Source organism: Neolamprologus brichardi, chromosome 18, assembly GCF_056152115.1.
Source record: "Neolamprologus brichardi isolate AB-2024 chromosome 18, ASM5615211v1, whole genome shotgun sequence".
NCBI lineage: Eukaryota > Metazoa > Chordata > Actinopteri > Cichliformes > Cichlidae > Neolamprologus > Neolamprologus brichardi.
Window position 1 is genome coordinate 21,854,626 of NC_142121.1, and position 18,824 is coordinate 21,873,449.

General features: G+C 38.3%; 2 protein-coding genes across 2 annotated transcripts; one reads left to right on the top strand and one right to left on the bottom strand.

Annotated features, from left to right (window-relative positions):
- Positions 1–2,082: 2,082 nt before the first annotated feature.
- On the bottom strand, positions 2,083–12,119 carry ppp1r7 (protein phosphatase 1, regulatory (inhibitor) subunit 7). Its single transcript, XM_006786502.3, has 11 exons — positions 12,030–12,119; positions 8,291–8,416; positions 7,470–7,565; positions 7,236–7,291; positions 6,949–7,014; positions 6,628–6,758; positions 6,363–6,525; positions 6,097–6,213; positions 5,898–6,002; positions 5,701–5,787; positions 2,083–4,989 (listed from the first exon to the last, which is right to left on the bottom strand). The coding sequence occupies exons 2-11, from the start codon at positions 8,328–8,330 to the stop codon at positions 4,813–4,815; spliced, it is 1,038 nt and encodes a 345-aa protein (XP_006786565.1). The 5' UTR covers positions 8,331–8,416; positions 12,030–12,119; the 3' UTR covers positions 2,083–4,812.
- A 61-nt stretch (positions 12,120–12,180) lies between these two features.
- LOC102779525 (uncharacterized) lies at positions 12,181–17,915 on the top strand. Its single transcript, XM_006786505.3, has 6 exons — positions 12,181–12,663; positions 14,321–14,503; positions 14,595–14,852; positions 16,693–16,791; positions 17,060–17,077; positions 17,360–17,915. The coding sequence occupies exons 1-6, from the start codon at positions 12,597–12,599 to the stop codon at positions 17,431–17,433; spliced, it is 699 nt and encodes a 232-aa protein (XP_006786568.2). The 5' UTR covers positions 12,181–12,596; the 3' UTR covers positions 17,434–17,915.
- The last annotated feature ends 909 nt before the right edge of the window (positions 17,916–18,824 follow it).

The window sequence follows — 18,824 nt, forward strand, 5'->3', positions numbered from 1 at the left end:
CTCTAAAGGTTATTTTGAGCATCATGTTGAATCTGAATCACAAATAACTAAGGCAGTTCTGAAAGAAAACAGGGAACTAACAAGGTGCATCTTAAGGTGTAACTAATGAAGTGGCAGGCGAGTGTATCTAGATTTTCAAGGAATTAAGTTTTGTTTAAAGTCAAAGTCCATTAACTTTAACTTAAAAGAAATTCATTATGCTTTTCCTTATTGTCAGATACATACAAAAAGACAAATACTGCTAATAAACATGGCCAACGTTTCATATGCAAAAGCAGTCCCTATGGGGCCAGACTTTATGCTCCACAACACACCCTTTATATATTTTCCTGTTCTTGAGTCTCTATGATGACTCATGATTGATGTCCCCTAAAATGCTAGCATAGCAAGCCCCACCCACCTGTGATTTAAACCATCTGTTTGCTGGGGGCAGCCAATAGGACGAGTTCTAATTAGAGATGGACCGATCCGATATTACGTATCGGTATCGGTCCGATACTGACCCAAATTACTGGATATCGGTGAGAAATAAAAAATGTAATCCGATCCATTAAATATCAAAAAAGCACCTCACAAAACTTGCTACACGGCGTAACTCGGCTCATAACCGTAGCACGTAGCAGCAGTGTGCATCAGGTGATAGAGCGGCTGTGTGTATTTGTAGCCTAGCTAGCAAACCAGCATTTCATCTCCGAGGAAGTTTTCCCAGAGAGAAGTAAAGCAAGTGTGTAAGTTCATCTCTGAATGTCTGTAAAGCATTCCCACGTTAAGCTTAACAACCTACCTGGAGCGACTGCCTCTCTCTCTCTCTCTCCTGCTGCTGCTGCTTCAATCGTGAAACTGCTTAATGATCAGCTGATCGGCTTTTCTGTCGCGAGTCCGTCTCTCGTCTTAGTTTTTGGCCCACTTCTCACCAGAAAGCGGAAACCAGCGGCTGAACAACAGCAGCACGTTTAAGCTTGATAAGCTGTTGTTAGAATTTATTTAAAATTACTTTCTACACCAGGATCTTTTTCTACGTAGCTGACGGCTGGTAATTGTGCAGGGGCGGATCTAGCAAAGTTTAGCCAGGGGGCCGATAGGGCATGAACAGGGAAAAGGGGGCACAAAGACATACTTTTCTTTCTTATTCTCATTTAAAATGTCTAGTTTTTAATAAATAATTATCTGACTCTTACACCCAAAGTTTTAATCTTGTGTAAAATATATAGAAGTCCATTACTGTATATAGTAACTGTTAAGTCTAATATACCCTAGTAAGCTATACTACTTTTTCCTTTGGGAAGATACCATCTGTGCAGTCTGCAATTCTGTTGAAGAAAGATGTTGAATCTATTTAATTATTCTTGAAAAATAATTTATTTTTGTGCATTTTCCCCCTGCATCAAATTAAATTTGATTACATCGATTAAGCATCATGAGGTGGAGGGTGGTTCCCTATTTTTTTTTTTTTTTTTTGCTGGGAGTTTGCAACCCTATTAGTTAGGTTGCTTAAAATTTCTTCTAAGTACTCTTTAAAATACCAGAATAGGGAGGATGGTGCAGGTTTAACTTTATTAGATTGATCAGTATTGCTGAACTATGAAATATTTTGGACGCAGTGTATTTTTTACATACAGGTATAACAGAATAGCTTTAGTGTTGTTATTTATTTAAACTTGAGTATAAACTTATACAAAATGCAGCAAGATATTAAAAAAACGTTTTGTTGATTAAAAAACACACTATATCGGATTCATATCGGTATCGGCAGATATCCAAATTTATGATATCGGTATCGGTATCGGACATAAAAAAGTGGTATCGTGCCATCTCTAGTTCTAATACACAGGAGACCCAAAGTTTGGCTTAAATGGCCATGCAGCTAAAACAGCTTGTTTCAGACAGATGATGAGCTGCGGGGTTTCATAGAGTGTGTTGTTATTGTTTTGGCTGGTAATGTAGCAAATCTAATTTATTAAGCAGCTGTCATAATAAAGGATCCTTTAATACCCAGCTACATAATCATTTGACGGTGAATCAAGTTTCACACTGTGCTTTATGAGATTCTTTATCTTTGAAATGAAAACGAAACAAACCCGCTTCTTAAGTAGTGTCATTTTATTGTTATTTGCATCATACATTCAGTTTGAAAACGGCATCAACCAAGCCCAAAACCTGAAGACTCAGTCCTAACAACAAGGAGCAAACAGCAATCTGAACAGCCGCTCCCTCAGTGACCAGTCAGAGTCATGTCATCTTAAGTATCTTAAGTATCTCGCACAAATCTGTTGTGCTGCCGGGTGAAAACAAAACAAGAGGAAAAAGAATGTCACTTTACAAAGGGAAGGTGATGGTGGAACTGACTTTCTACATCATGGCATGTCCAAACTCTATTTACAAATACACAACGTGATACTTTCAATCCCACTGGCCAGTTTCAGTCAAGCTGAATATAAAAATAACATTACATTCATTTCAATTAAGCAAAAACGTCAGTGCTGATAGTCTGATAATTGTTCTACTGTTAATTTATGCTCACGATCACAAGCAACTGGATTTAAAAAGGCTGTGATCATAAGCATAATAAACAGCTGTTGTACGATAGAAACCAACATTTCAGCGTGGGTTTTAGGCTACAGTGGGAGATTTAAATGCCAACTCAGGGTACTTTTAATGATTCAAAGGTTTCCAATGAATCCAAATAAAATCAGGTTATAATTACGAGTGCAAAGGGAGCACTTAGTTTAGCACTTCTCATTTAGTACACATAAATTTGATGCTTCTCTACTGTATTTATGTGTGAACTTAAAAGCCCTGAGGTGGGGAGTTCATATTTCATATAAAAGATGCATCGCATTTTAATTGTACCAGGGATAAAACCAAGTGCACTCAAGCATATACAGGAGCACTATATACAGGAGACACAAAGAGTAATCTATTAACTTTGGTTCCAGGCAGTCATTGTATTGTTTGATCTGAGAAAATCCTGTATTAAATGTCGTCAATAAATACACAGAAATTCTTTTTTTTTTTTTTTTTTTGAAGCCATCCTAAATGCCAAATGAATCAATGCAGTGTCTTCACACATCTGCTGAATGTAGTTTAGTAGTTTATAAAGACTGTCTGTACCAGCAGCATTAATAGTCTATCTTACATTAGTTATCATGAGATCAAACCAGCCAGTAGAATGTAAATGAAGGAAAAATCTACATTTAGATTTTATCGGTTCAAATGAACTTTATGAGCATTTTTTTAGCCAAAGAAATCACCAAGCTGTAATCTATGAAGTATTACAGCCACATTAACAAAAAAAATATTATCAGTCATTTTGAGAAAAACAGTCAAAATGTGGAGGTTACAGTTGTTGTTTCCAGACAAACTATCATGGTTTTTATACCCCCTGAGTTAGTAAAATCGAGTAACAAGGAAGGAAATGATTTCTCTTTTAAGGACGTTGAAAAGTTTATACAGAAACACACAAACTCAGAAGAGCTGATTTGTACAACATGAAACGACTGGCAGTGGACAGATGTGAGGTTACCAGTGGTTACACTCTCGTCCAATAAAGACGATGCATGTTTGATCACAATTTGTTTCACTAACTCATGTGAACAAGGCATTTTTTAGAGGGTAGTGCAACCGTGGCAGTTGGTCTCAAAACAACAACGGTAATCTCCACATTTTGCCTTTAATCTCAGTGTTTCATCTTTATTCTCAAAATGAGCAACAATGTTTTTGTTTTTTCTCAATGTGGCCCTAATACTCTGTCATAGTAATCAGTGATCCATTAAAGGCTAAAAAAATAAAAATAAACTAAAAAAGTGACGGCACCACTGATTACAAAACCATCATTGTGGACACATTAATTGTTCTTACATTCTCATGAGTTTTATTTTACTGCAGAGGTCACTCTTGTTAATCAGCAAATGGATCTATAAGCTGTAAAATCTCTGAACAAGGAACAGACAAGGCTGCTGGACATCAAAAAAAAAATATCCCCCTTCTGTCAGTAACAGAACCAGTTTATTAAAATGGTAAATCAAGCTGTAAAGGATCCGCTTTCCTTAAAAAGGACTGATGAAACTGCACCTTTACTACGCTGCTCTGAGTCAGCATGATGTCATTATGGCACCGTGAGCTTCGTTTTAGAGGCTTCTCAAACTGTCACAGTTGGTACTGAGTTTGGAACAGTTTTGAGGCCAAATGCAATGGTGAGCTATATCCTAAGGTTTAACATAAGCAGTTTCTATTATGTTATAGACTTTCCCTTTAATGCTGAATTGTTCTTTTACTTAATGTGTCTCAACAAACCCCCCCCCCCTCCCAAAAAAAACCCCCAGCCTTTCTCCGCCCAAATGAAAGAAGTAAACTCACAAAATCCCTTAAATATACAAGAATGCCTCCAATGTTAAGAATTCCTCTGCTATAATAACAGTGAAACTTCAATAGTGTGATAAATAAGACTGATTTCATAATTTCCTCCACTTCATGACTGAAAACAGCACATCCCAAATGCAAAACAACACAAGGGGGGAAAAAGTGCAGAGGAAAAAAATGTGGAAATGAGTATGGTAGTTTTTCATTTTCACAGGTCCACCTTAATAAATAAAAGCTTCCACACAAAAGTACAGATTCAAGGTTTGAATGAGTGCATACATGCATACATGTATGTTGAGTGAGCAGTGGGTGTCCTATATGTTGGAATGTGTGACGCAGCTATATAATCGAGTGAGGCCAATGTGATTCGAAAGGTTGTTGTTTGTGTAGGCAGGACAGGCAGGGAGGTGAGGGAGAACACTGTGAGGTGGCAGGTAAATCGTACGCTGCAGCTTAGAAGCGGATAAAGGTGGCGTCGATCTGGCGTACGCTGGGCAGCGCCAGCATGATCTTTCGCCGGTACTGTGGATCCTTCTGTAGAGGGTTTCTTTCAAGGTAGACCGTCTCCAGAGAAGTGGCGTTCTTCAACTCATCAAGATCAGACCAGTTATCTATCTGATTATCGTTCATCTGAGGAGATATTACAAAACAACACGAGCAGTGAGGGTGCACCATCAGTTTAACTCATAACAATATAAGAACTACACTTTGAAACCTTTTGTACTGACCCACTGTTTAAAGAGCAACACACTGAACGTAGCAACAAAAATTGACTTTTAAGAAAGTTTCATTTTAAATGTGTTGCTCAACAAAAAAATTATGCGATACAAATACACGGGTGCTTCAACTAATTATGTCTTACTTTGAATTTTCTGTCATTTATTTTGTCATTTTTGCTCTCTGTCCAACCAGCCCTCTGTATGTCCGCCTTCATTACATCCACCCACCCTGCCTCCACTCTTTTCTTCACCTCTCTGTGCACTGTTGTTTTGAATAACTGACCCAGGGGAATTAAACCCATCCACCTTCACTGCCTCTACTCCTTGCATCTTCACTTTTCTACCCATCTCCCAGGTGTCTCATTCCTCTTTTCTCCAGCGCATACCTCCACCTCAGCAGGATCTCTTCTATCGGTTCCCTACCCACAATGTCATCATTTTTATTAACAAGCAAAGGTGTAATTAATTATTTGATGATGGTTGCCTTTTAATGCACGCCAACGTTAAATTTTGTTAATGTTCTAAGAAACTTTTCTTCTTCTGTCAAACTGTCAGCAGTGAAAAATGGGCTGTCTGTACTGAGGCTGTACATTAAACAACGTGTCAAACAAACTATTTGTACCCAGAACTCCTGCAGCTCCGTCAGGTGGCTGATGTTTTCTATTTTCTTTACTCGATTGGCTGCAATGTCGAGGGTGGTGAGTTTTTTCTGTTCGGAAAAACAAACATTGCTGTTACATGTTTGCACAATTCAACAGTATGGAACCCTATTTTCTTTTATGTGTTTTGGAAATGTGTGCCTTAAAGTTTATAACTCACATTGTTTTCTAACCCCTCAATGACCTCAACGCCATTGTGGCTCAGATAGAGCTCCCTCAGGTTGATGAGGTTCTGAAGCCCCTCAATTTTCGTTATCCGGTTGCTCTGCAAGTAAATGCAAGTAAATGCAAACCCGATGATTATCTGTTGTCTGGAGCGTGTGCAACTGTAATCAAGTGATGAATATGCGTGATGATACCTGGATGCTTAAAACAGTGAGGTTGTGTAAAGCGTCCAGATTCTGAAGCCGTGTTATTTTATTAGTGCCAAGAAACAAACTTTGCAAAGATGTAAGTGAATCCAGGTTTTCAATGACCTGTGAACACAACAAGATGAAGGCAAAACTTCACATCACAACTTACATTTTCCAACAAATCTTCATTTATATTTTGCAAACAAAACCCATTATTTACATAAGGAGTTCAAAACAACTTCTCAGTGCAGCACAGTCCCTTCGTATCTCACCCTAATGCGATTGGAGCCGAGCTCCAGCATCTCCAGACCTGTGAGGTGCTCCAGATTCGCAATGCTGCTAATTTTGTTGTGAAGCAGAAAAAGTTTCTTCAGCCGAGTCAACTGCTCCAAACCCTCCACCTTCCTCAAAACGTTAAATGACACGTCAAGCTGCCTGTGGGTTGGCAAAACAACAGTCCCTCTCAGAATAAATACACCTTGATATGTGAGACCTTTGTTCAGGCTTAGGTAAGAATCACAGTTTTGTCACACTTACTCCAACTCTGTGAGGTTGTGCAGGTTCTCCAGTTTGCGGATCTGATTGTCATAGAAATCTAGTTCTCGCAGGGCACTCAAACTGTCAAGGTTTTCTATCTTTTTGATGAGGTTCTGCCGTAAGGAGAGCGTCTGCGTGAAGAGAGGAGAGGCAAAAATAACAGAGGATACCGTCAAGAGCAGAATTAAAGCGCACGTGACAGGTCCTTATTTTAGAGATGAATATTTTAAAAAAAAAAATGCCGATGAATCCAAAATGCTAATAAAACGCCTCAGACGCCAATGACACTGCTGCCAACAGCATCACCTAAATAATTCTTACTTTAGCCTTCTGTAGCACCTCCAGTCCTTCAATCTTTCCAATACGACAGTGAACAAGATCGACATCCTAGAAAGAAATATAGACACCATAAGAGATTAAGCAGTCTGTGGTTACTAGCCATTATGGCACATGGCACAGCACCTGTATACAGATTTACACACAGAAGTTTGTAAATCCCAAAAAACACTGTTAATATGAACTCTAACACTATAATCTTCACTTTCTTAAACTCCAAACAAAACAAGTCATCAGAGATGAAAGGCAATTTCTTCAAAACTTAAACTGACCTCTTCCTCAGGGTCCAAAGTTATGGTGTCCATGTCAACAGGAGACTCTTCTTTATCTTTAATATGAGCAAGAATAAATGAAATCAAATTAAAGCTCCACTGCAATCACAAACATATTGTCACATAAAGATTTTATCTAAGAAAGTATTTGTGAGAAAATAACACAAGCAGCATGCCTAGTTTGTAAAATAAAGCACATTCTCTGTGGCTGGGTAGGAGGTGATGATGACCTACTTGTAGCAGTGGGCTGATTAGGGTCCACATCGCCATTGATGCTCTTCCTCCTGGTTTCATCGTCACCAGACTCCTCAGACTCTCCCCTCCGGTCCACTACAGTACGCAGACAGAAGAGAGCCTCAAAACCTCAACAAAGATTCACAGCTTCCGATTGGTTACACACACATTTGGATGATGCCAAGCCCAGGTTTATCTGGAGCAGCCACCCTCTGTCTCCACTATCACAAGATCGTGATAGTGCACATTTCTGTGCTCTGCAACGCGCTCAAATTGTGGAAAAATGTGTGGAAAAATGTGAAAGCACTACAACGGATTTTACCTATGAGTATTAAATGTTGCGGGATGTGTCCCAGCTTTATTTTCATTAAATAAAATGAATTAAATTCAGAAATTAAAATCAGTTTGAACGCGCGTTACCTACTGAACACACAGGCGACACATTGCTAAGCACGTTAGCCAGCTAGGTTGCTGACTATATCACAGCTAGCAGCTTTTACGAGCTGAATCTGAAACATGTTACATGGACGGGAAAAAAAATAAATGTCTATGACTATGGGGTACTCAACATACCCTGAAACGCCGCTGTAGATGGCCTTTATAAAGACAGCATGAACTGACGTTAAATTAATATCGTCAGCTAGCGTCTTGTTATTAGCCTGTTAGCTAGCAAAGCAAGGATGAAGGTTTGGTTAGTCACAAGAGAAAAACATCAAGGAGCGTGCTCAGATGAAAAAAGACTCTTTTATCCAAATGGCCGCCAGGCTACCAAGCTATAACGACCACAACACGGCTGCACCCTTGAAAATTTGGCTACTCACCTTCCATTTCTTGAAGCTCTCCAACAGACAGGGAAGCCATGTTTCCTGTAAACACTCCTGACAACCGCGCAGCCAATCCAGCGGAGGCATACGCTGACACCAGCCACAAGGGGGCGCTGAAGGCCGCTGGAAACGAGCATCAACAAATTATACGGTAAGGTTTATATAACTCAGGACAGAAATGTAACACTAGTTGACAAGAAAGTACCGTTGCTGAACTTGCATTATTCAGTATATAATTTCAAATGGAAGCTGTTTTTATTTCCTCTCTTATTCTGTAACTTATTGGATTTCACACGGTACACCTGAATATAAATCTGCTAGACTGCACAGTGCCTTTTTTTTTACTTTTAAAAAAATCTGTTCAGCAGATGTTATACATGCAGTTAGAGCTGGACTGGGACAAAAAAATTTGGGCCTGGCATCAGGTTGGTACAGTTGTTGTAGGGTTAGCTCTTAGTTGCCCTGCAGCATGGGACAATTAAAAGTTTTTCTCAAGTTATTCTCAATTCAGCAGGTCTGGCATCAATCAGGCCTCGGTATGTAGTGAAATTGAGCTCACTTTTCAAAACAAATGTGTTAATTCAGTTACAGTTAATTCCTGATTTAATAAGGGTGCAGTTAGTTTCTCACACAGGGCTGGGTAGGCTTGGATAGCATTTTTCCCTTAATAAATGGGATCATTTAAAAACTTCATTTTGTATTTACTCTGGTTATATCTATCTAATATTGAAATTTGTTTTATAATCTTAACTTTTTAAGTGTGACAAATATGCGGGAAAAAAAGAGAAAAAAAAGAAAAGAAACAAAGAATGTAAAGAAACATACTTTTTTAGGGCACTGTATGTCTTTGTAGGTTCTTAGTCATCCAGCTCCTGGTAGCCTTAACTGCTTGAAATGAAGGCACCTGGATTTCTTTTTGATTTATGAAGATGTTTCATTTCTAGTAGGAGAGTCCCAGATGGGATAGTCCTGTTGGAGGTGGTTCTGAGTCACTCACACACCCTGTCATCATGTAATTAGTTAAAAGTCATATGAGCCACGATTCTGAATCATGGCAAGTGTCATGAAAGTGCCAAGACTCCTTTGTGAGATATTACCCCACCTTGCCATCATGTGCGCCAGTGAGGTCAAAGTGTATGACTATCAGGATCCCCTCCACTGCAAGGTTGCATACTGCAAAATAAGTCCAGATGCATATCCCCTGATGCATTGAGCATTTCTGCTTTACTCAACTCTTTTATCTGTCTACCCTGTGTACCCCCAACCAGTCACAGCAGATGGCTGCCCCCTGGTTCAGCTGGTAGTTTCTTCCTGTTCCCTGTGTTCCCTTCCCAATGTCACCAGCTGCTAGCTCATAGGGGGTCATCTGATTGATCATCATCAGATTTTATTGTTGTTTTTTTTTGCTGTGTTATTGTAGAGTCTTTACCTTACAATATAAGGCAGGTTGAGGCAACTGTTGTTGTGATTTGGTGCCGTATAAATAAAACTCAATAGAACTGAATTGAATATCTTGTGATTGGAAGGTCTGTTATTTTATTTGCGTTTTAAGCAATTATTTGGCGCAGACTGTAAAAATGTTGATGTTTATGTAGCACATTAATGACTCAAAAGAGAAATGAATTTAAATGACAATTTAAAGTGAGCAGCATAACCACTTTACATATACAAGGTGAAAAGGGTGCTTGAAGTAACTCTGTCTGATGTAACATAAAACAGCCCTGCCTCTGTTACATTTCCTGCAGTACCACAGCAGGTTGTTTATACGACCACTTCCCATGCGTGCTGCGTACCGCCCATCTTAAGAATTCCTTTGCATAAGACTGAGGCACTGCTGTCGTCCACAAAAGACCTGATTACAACATCAGCATCCAGATAGTTGTTTCTAAAAACATAACAAACAGACACTGCCGATTTGAGCCCACGGTGTCTAATCAATGTGTTTCTGTTATGACAACATGAGTGTGATTGTGTAACGTGTTAGATATGATTTTTTTTTAAAAAGGAACATACAATTCTTACTTGACATGTTATCGGGGGTAAGCAGAGGTATGTCCGCCAGGATAGGAGAATAAAGGTTGTTTTCATGCTTAACTAGCAGCTAAATATGTTTCTAAGCTGCACCTCCCAGAATCATTGACCAGTCAACTCAAGACACAAATGTAAATATTAACTCTTCAGAAGAGTAATGACAAAATTAGAGCATTTGTCTGAAAGTTGAAGGCACGGCAAACATATAAACCGCAGAATATACAATATACAGGTGGGTCCATAAGTCATTTTTTCCTCGGTACACCAGCACAAAGGATTAAAAAAAAAAAAAAGAAATTTAAGATTAAAGACTATGCATACTGTAATCTGCTAAAGTATTGTGTTAACTGTTTGTACTACAGCAATTCTTATGCACTCTCCCCCAGAGGCTAAATTGGCAGAGAACAATTTAATGGCCCGATGAGGATCTGTCTGGTCCCTCGTTATTCCATGATATATAGTAAATGTATTTTAGTAGTAAGCGCAGACATCTTTTTTTCCTCCTATGGTAGTTTCAGTCTGCTGATTTGTTTTGACTTTGTTTTGAATTTCCTCTCTTGAGGGTAAAACTCGATAACTCAGAGACATCACAACCCAGCCTGAAGTTAAGCGGACTGACTCCATAATCCACAATCAGATCAGATTGCTAATTGGAAGGTCAGGCTCCTCCAGCATGTATGTCAAAGTATCCTTGGGCAAGATATTAAATCCCAAGTTGCCCCAGATGCATCCATTGAAGTATGTGTGTGCGAATGTTAGGCAAAGTTCTTAGACATAGAAAGCAGCACACGTACAAATGTTTGTGTGTATGGCTGAATAACACTCGTAGTAAGAAGATGCTCTGAGTGCTCACACAGAGTAGAAAAGTGCTATACGTAAAGTCAATTTAAGCATATAAAATGAGTTTCATTGTTTACACTTTCAACACATCTCTGACAGCAGCTGTGTTAAAATGGACTGACTGCAGGATTTGAGCAAAGGGTGAAATCTGCTCTCAGGGATATCAGGCTCAGAGTTATCCCTCTATAAACACCTTAAATTTAGCTCGTCTCCCCCAAAACTACACTCACTGGCCACTGTATTAGGTACACATATCTAGTGCAGTGTTGGAGCCCCTTTCCCCTTCAGAACTACATCGATTCGTCCTGGCATAGATTCAGCAAAGTGCTGGAAACCTTTTCCTTTTCCTGTTCTTAGCTGACAGGAGTGACACCTGCTGCAGTCTTCTGCTGTTCTAGTCCATCTGCTTCTAGGTTCATGCTGTGCGCTCAGAGATGCTCTTCTGCATACCTTGGTCATGAATAGTTTTTCAGTTACTGTTGCCTTCCTACCAGTTCGAAGTGGTCTTGCGGCATTAACAAGACATTTCTCCATAGAAAACTGCTGGTCAGAGCAGGTCTGGCACCAACAACCATGCTCAAAGTCACTTAAATCAGATTTCTTCATCATTCTGATGTTCAGTTTGAATTTAAGCAGATCTTCTTGATCAGCTCTACATGCACGGAGTTACTGCAGTCCGATTGGCTGATTCGAAAACGTGTACCTAATGAACCTGCAAGTCAGTGCATACCTGTCGTAGAAACACAAGCAGGGTAGAATAAAGTAATAGAAACATACAGGTGGTAGTCGAACTAGAGCCCTTGAATAAGTCAGAGTCGTGTCAGGGTTCAGAATTCGTCACGTGATAGGCGGTGACGGTACTTACCGGTGGATTTAAATTAGGAGACAGTCCGGAAACTTTTGACAATTATGAATCTATAAATGCGTTGAGTTACAATGTTTACATACAAATGGAAAAAATGAAAAAAAGATAACGTGATGGCTCTGATTTTAATTATTTACGGTTTCCATGGTTACGCAGTGCCGTTTCGAATTATCAGTCGAGTCCTTTGCTCTGACTTCTTAACTTCGCTGTTTTGAAAGCTACCTTAAATGACCTTTGGCTGCCCCCACGCTCCCTGCACCACCACCACACACACACCAACAACAACTCCACCTCACCGGATAGCCAAAAGAGAAAGCAGGGCGAAAGCCCGAAGTGTGGTCGAAACCGAAACGTAAAAGCCTAGAGATAAGGATCGGGTCTATCCGACTATTGCTGTCGTTGTGTCTGTGGAGTAGTTTCTGTTAAAGCCTGATGTACTGGTCATCCTTCGAGCACAACTTTAATGAGGAAATGGCTTAAAGCACACTGTTGCTGTGGAGTTTGTGCTTCTTTGACGGATGAACAATACTGAATCTGACACCAGTACAGTCCTGTACGCGTGTAGAAATGTATTCATTGCGCTTTGTTTTGATCCTATCATTTCACGTATGCCGGACTCTTCCTGTCGATGCAGGTAGGAATCACGTCTTTAAAAAATTAATATGGTTTCACTGTAATTCATTAAATAAATAAATAAAATGTATAGGATTGCTTAATTTCTTTTGACAGAACAGCAGGGACGGATTTCAGCAGCTTCAAACAGTGCATGAATCCACCCCTTTTCTGTTATTCTCTTTAATCTGGTGGATTTGACTGGATTTAATTCTTTCACAGGTCGTTTTATTTGTATGTGCAGGACTCCTAGGAATATAAAACAATGTCTGGCCATGTAATCAGAAACTGAAACGAGCGAACAAACAAACAACCAAACAAAAGTTATCTGTGGGCGTCTTATGTTGAATTGTATAAAGTTATACAAATACAAAACAGGCAACTTGCGCAGTACATGATTCTTTTATTGCATCAATTTGACAAATGCAGTGAATTTTAAAATATGCATATATATAGAGAGAAAGGGAGAGATGAAAAACAATCAAAATATACCGAGGGATGTGACGCTGCAAAGCATTTCAAAGAGCTACACTTGACACCGACTTGATTTAGTGTTGGTTATTTAATCAACTATAAACACTGTGTGACAGAATGTAGAAATCACCTCATCTTACTGTTATTTTACACCATGTGATTAACATAAAATGTCTATCCTGCTGCAGAAAGCAGAAGTATGGTAAATGGAAAATATTTACTAGAAAGGCTATTAGCTTTTGCTTTCAGTTTTGCTTTTGTGAAGTGAAAGTTAGATACATCAGTGCAGTGTGATTTGGTTATTCTCTCTCTAAGGGAGGGATTATGTAATTGGTTGTGTTTGCAGTCTAGTGCTCCACAGTTTTTTAGGATATCATTTTCAGATTTTGTGTGATGGTAGATACCAAAAACAGCTCGAGATCATTTAATTTAGGTGAAAATTGGGTCAAGATCAAGGTTCAGCAAAAACTTCATATTACCCACAATTTTTTATGGATTGTCTTCACACTTCGCAACAATATACTTGTGGGACACGAGTACCTAGGCTGGCTAAGCATTTGACTTTCATCTTCCTTTTTAGCACCCATTTACAGTTTGCTCATTGGATCATCTCCAAACCTTAAAGCAATATGTTAGTCAAACAAAGCAGTATTTTTGTTTGAGCGCTAAAGCCTCCCCCCCCCCCCCCCCCCCAATACAAGGTTATATGACTCTACAATGACACAAAAAGATTAGTATACTACAGTAGATTTTCATATTACCAATGAAAAAACTTTTTTCCTCACAGCTCACACATTTTCATCTCCTGTGACACCATGTGAAATGTGTCCATAGGAAACTAAAGCTTGCTGTTAATAATGCTCACATGATAATATGATAATTATTGTGTGTGGTTCTATCTCTCACGCTGTCTCCATAAAATACAACAATAAATAAATAAAGTGTCAATAGAAAATTGTACTTAGTAGTCAGTATAAGCTTTTAATGATATAAGTTAGCATATGATAGAATACTGCATGATGACCTTTTGATGTGTTAGACTGTTGTTCACTACAAAAACTTGTTCTGTTCTCTTTCTTTGTTTCTTCCCACAGTGATAATAAGAGCTGAACCACTCTTATCTCTTATCTCAATTGCATTTCCTTTTTTCTTTATGTGTTTTTAAAATTTACATCTGTTTTTTGTTTTTGCCCATATTACATTAGATACCGTCGTACTGCAGATCCAGCAGTGGAGGGGGGCAGGAAGTCAGCAGGTTGAAGAGCAAGCCCTTCTCAATGGAATTCCTTTAATGGGCAAAAGCCCAGAATTCAATGCAGTTATCAAAGCCGTATTAGATGACACACGCCTAACATCTCTTATCAGTTTCAACCAGACCTCTTCAATAAGTAAGAAAATCAAATTGTCTTGTTTTACAACTGAACGTTTGTGTAAGTGAGATTGTTGTCACCAGGGCCACAACCCATTAACTCTCAACAGGTAACCACACCATTCTTCATTCTCGAGAATGTACGTGGGAAGGGTCTAAGGTGCGCTGGGCAGATCGTGTATTTGCTGACAGCCAGTTGTACCTGACTCTCAACCAGAATGACATGTGGACAGCCCACGTACAGGAGGCGGTGGCCATCAAAGTGGTTTGGGACCAGGAAGTGCAGCAAACAAGAGCAGAGAGACTCCATCTGCAGGAGGGATGCGTCAAGCTGATGAAGCATTTGAACCTTTCTGAGAAACAGTCAGGTATATTTTACTTCAGGCTGTTTTCCTGCCTGCTTTAAGCGCTGCGGAACAAAATCAGTTCAATAAAGTGTTGAACTTAGAGAAGCTTTTTTACTCCTGCTCCGACTGCCCTTTTTAAACTTGTCAGATTCTCCAACAATAACTGTAATAACATTTTTATAAGCAACCCATAAGTATAATATGCAGTAATTCATGTCTGAATACAAAAATAACAAAATATTTTCAATGACATATACTTGGATGATACACTGCTCTTCAAAAGTCTCGAGCCGCCCCTCATTTATTGTTATATGTTTCTAGGAAAATGGGAAATAAGTGCATGACTTATTGAAATGTACATTTCTACAAATCTGTGCACTTCTAACAAGCTTGAAAGTCAATATTTGGTATGACTACCTCTATTCTTCAAGATTGACTCCTTTGTTCACAGTGAGTCATTATCTGGGACAAACACTAAGCTGATATCTTTAACTCCTTTGCAGTGATTACAGACCTAAAAAATGAACATTTAAGTACTTACATTTCCATCACAGTTGGGCAGACTTTGTTAAGAATAAGAAGACGATGTTACTGAGTCGACTTCGATTAGCCTGCAACTGTAGAAAACAATAAAGTTAGTTTAAATTTATCCTTACTGTGTCATATTTGATTTGAGGATATGCTGAAATTCCTTATCCAGAAACAGGACATTTATTTATTTAATGCTAATCTTTTTAAAATGCAGAAAATGTGTAATAATGTATCTCATAATCATTTCAGTTATTTAGTTTTAAAAGCCTCTTTGAAAGTAGTAGTAAAGGAATGTAGTACAGTTCTGTGCAAAGGTTTTGAGCCACCCCTCATTTAATTGAAGTAGGTGCAACGATTTATTCAAGCGTGCACAAAAAAAAAAAAAAAAAAGGCAAAACCAGTTTGTCCAAATGTAAGAAGCTTGAAAGTCAATATTTGGTATGACAACCTTTATTCTTCAACACACGCTGAACTCTCTTAGGCAAGCTTTCTGGTCATTTCTTTAAGTAGTATTCAGGAATAGTTCTCTGGGCTTCTTCTAGTGCACCACTGTGGGTTTTTCTATATAGGTGTGTTTTTACTCCCTTGGAATCATTTTTAGGCTGGAAATGGAAACTGGTCTCATTAAGATGCTTTTTAAGGGTTGGTGGCTCAAAATTTCTACATTTATAATTTCATCATTGTTGACAAGATCTCCAACACCACTTGTGGAAATACAACCCATAACCATGACAGAACCTCCTACATGTTTTACAAATAGACACTCACTGAGACGGTACTATTTTATGTCTGTCATACTGTGTTGTCTTTTGCATTGTTCAGAATCAGCTAAAGAAATGGGAACAGCTGCTTGTAACAAAGAGCCTAAATGCACAATTTAAAATTGGTTATTTGCTAAGTTCGTTATAAGTGCTCTATAAGCAAACATAATACCGGTTTATTGTTTGAGGTAAGTTTATGCTTAAATGATTCATAAGTCAGTGTTACATGGCCTTATCAAACAACAACAATAAAAAAATACAACAGATTTGTCTGAAAATGGTCAAGCAGCCAATGTCCAAAGAAAAACTTTGAAAGCCTGGACTTGAACTGTTGTTAATGACCAGACAAGAGTCTGGCTTGAAATACAAGATATAAACAAATAAGGGGCAGCTCAAGACTTTTGCACAGTTATATATGACGCTAAAACAGAAAAATGGGCATGTACTTAAACAAAACAACTTTGTTTCATGCAGATACAAGAGTTCACCTCCACATACAGGACATACGTGTTTTGGAGTGGAAATTTTTTTGTTGACTGTCGGGTTACAAATTTAACATATTTTCTTAGTTCCAGGAATTCTTCACCTTCATCTTCTGGTCTCAGTCCTGGCGCTCATTGTGTTTGGTGTACTAATTATGGTCAGGATCATTATCTACAAAATAAAAGGTGGGCATTGAGAATTTTGCTTTCTTTCCATTTAGATGTCAGCACATGAAGTTGTGCATCCTTTATTCACAGTTCACTGCAGGCTTAATGTAGCAACAAGATGCATGTTTAAGAGGTGACTGCAGTCCAGTGTTGCACATTGTCATTTAACAGAATGTGCTGACCTTTATCTCTGCCCTAACTTGTCACATGATTTTAATGACTTTTATACCCAAGAGAAGTGTAAACTATGTTCCTGTGTTTTGTCTTTTTCACACTTGCTGTCCAGGTTTCAGGCACCCTGGAGGTAAGAAAACTACAACCGTCATGTGTTCACTTTATTTTTGTGCATTTCTCTGCTCGGAGTCCTAGTGAAAGATTCAGAAAGTTAAAGATTAAGTGAAGTCAAACAGACTCCCTTTGCTTTTCAAAGGTGTTTGTGGCCCAGTCATGTGGTCTGTCTTAAATGACTGTAATTACCTAGTCAGCAAATTTCTGCATAAAAAGTATCATTAGAGATTAAAACCACATATTCATGAACTCAGTAACATGTCACATACCATGATCTGTGTTTTTCCTTTCCCCACAGGTGTCATTGGCTCAATTGTCCATTACCACAGAAATATGACTGAAATGACTGAAAAGGATCGGGAAATTGTGTAGACGTCTTCTGTTACAATACCTCACAACTGCAATAATACTAAAAAAACCCTGATGATATTTCCAGCATATTTCTGTATGAAAACTGATAGTGTAGCTCCATGAATGTCAGCAGGCCTTTGCGATGTGTAATTCAAGCTTTAGGTAATATTCCTGCCTCCAGTGAAACATAAGCTTTTGTTTTTTGCATTAAAATTGCACAGTACTCTTTTTTATGTAGAATATTTAAATGTTTTGTTGTTTTGCTACTGAGAGACTGATCAAAGTGTCAAATCCTGGTTGTTTTAAACTAAAAATGTGACTGCAGCATCTTTACTTTAAAAGCTTTCAGTGTAGTTGCATGTCTCTTTATACCAAACACTGTTGGGATTCCTTGGCCATGAGATTATTTAAGTAAATTACTTTTTTATTTCCTACTGCTTTATTTAGTTTTTTTCTGTTGGCATGTCAGGTAAGAGAAGAGCAGAATAAAAGTATAATCTGGAATTCACATTAACCTGTGATGTCAGAGTTATCACTTTATTTAAAATAAATCCTGATCATGTAAATCAGGGGGGTCCAACTCCGGGCCTCAAGGACCAGTGTCCTGTAGGTTTTAGATGTGTCCTTGATCCAACACAGCTGATTTAAATGGCTTAATTACCTCCTCAATATGTCTTGAAGTTCTCGAAAGGCCTGGTAATGAACTAATCATTTGATTCAGGTATGCTGACCCAGGGTGATATCTAAAACTGTAGAGTTGGACACCCCCGATGTAAATCAATTGAACAAATGCCAAGCAAACAAGAAAATGACTTTAAATCTAAATGATAGTGCATAATAAACAATAAGTATTTTATTTGTTCAATACTAAAGATGTTTGTTTGAGGTGCTTCCTTTAAGCTGTGGTCCAGACCTGTGTACAGGTGTGTCAAGGTGACTGAAAACCAACGTGTACACATCAGTCAAAGAGCAAAGACATAATATATTATCAGACTATGAGAAGATTTTTGCTTAATCACTCAGCAAATATTTATATTTAAACTCTCCCTGAAATTAATATTTACCAATATTAGATTCTTAAAATAATAATAATAAAACCCAATATTTATTTATAATAATAATTTATTCATAATATTTATTTATTTATTTATTTTACTAGCCTTCAAATACAGAAAAATATACTTGATAGCGGTCTCGTGTTTTAAAGTAAAGCATCTTACAGGTCTTTAGTTTTGTGTCGCTCTTTAAATTCATACAGCGCAGACCTAAACTACAGATAGAGGGCGACACCTTTAAGTGGAGAGGTTTCTTTTCATACGTTAAAGAAAGTATCATTGACCAATCACGTTAACGTATTCGTAAACGTCACCATAGCAATGCGCTGAGCTTACTGCAGCTTCTTGAACTAACCA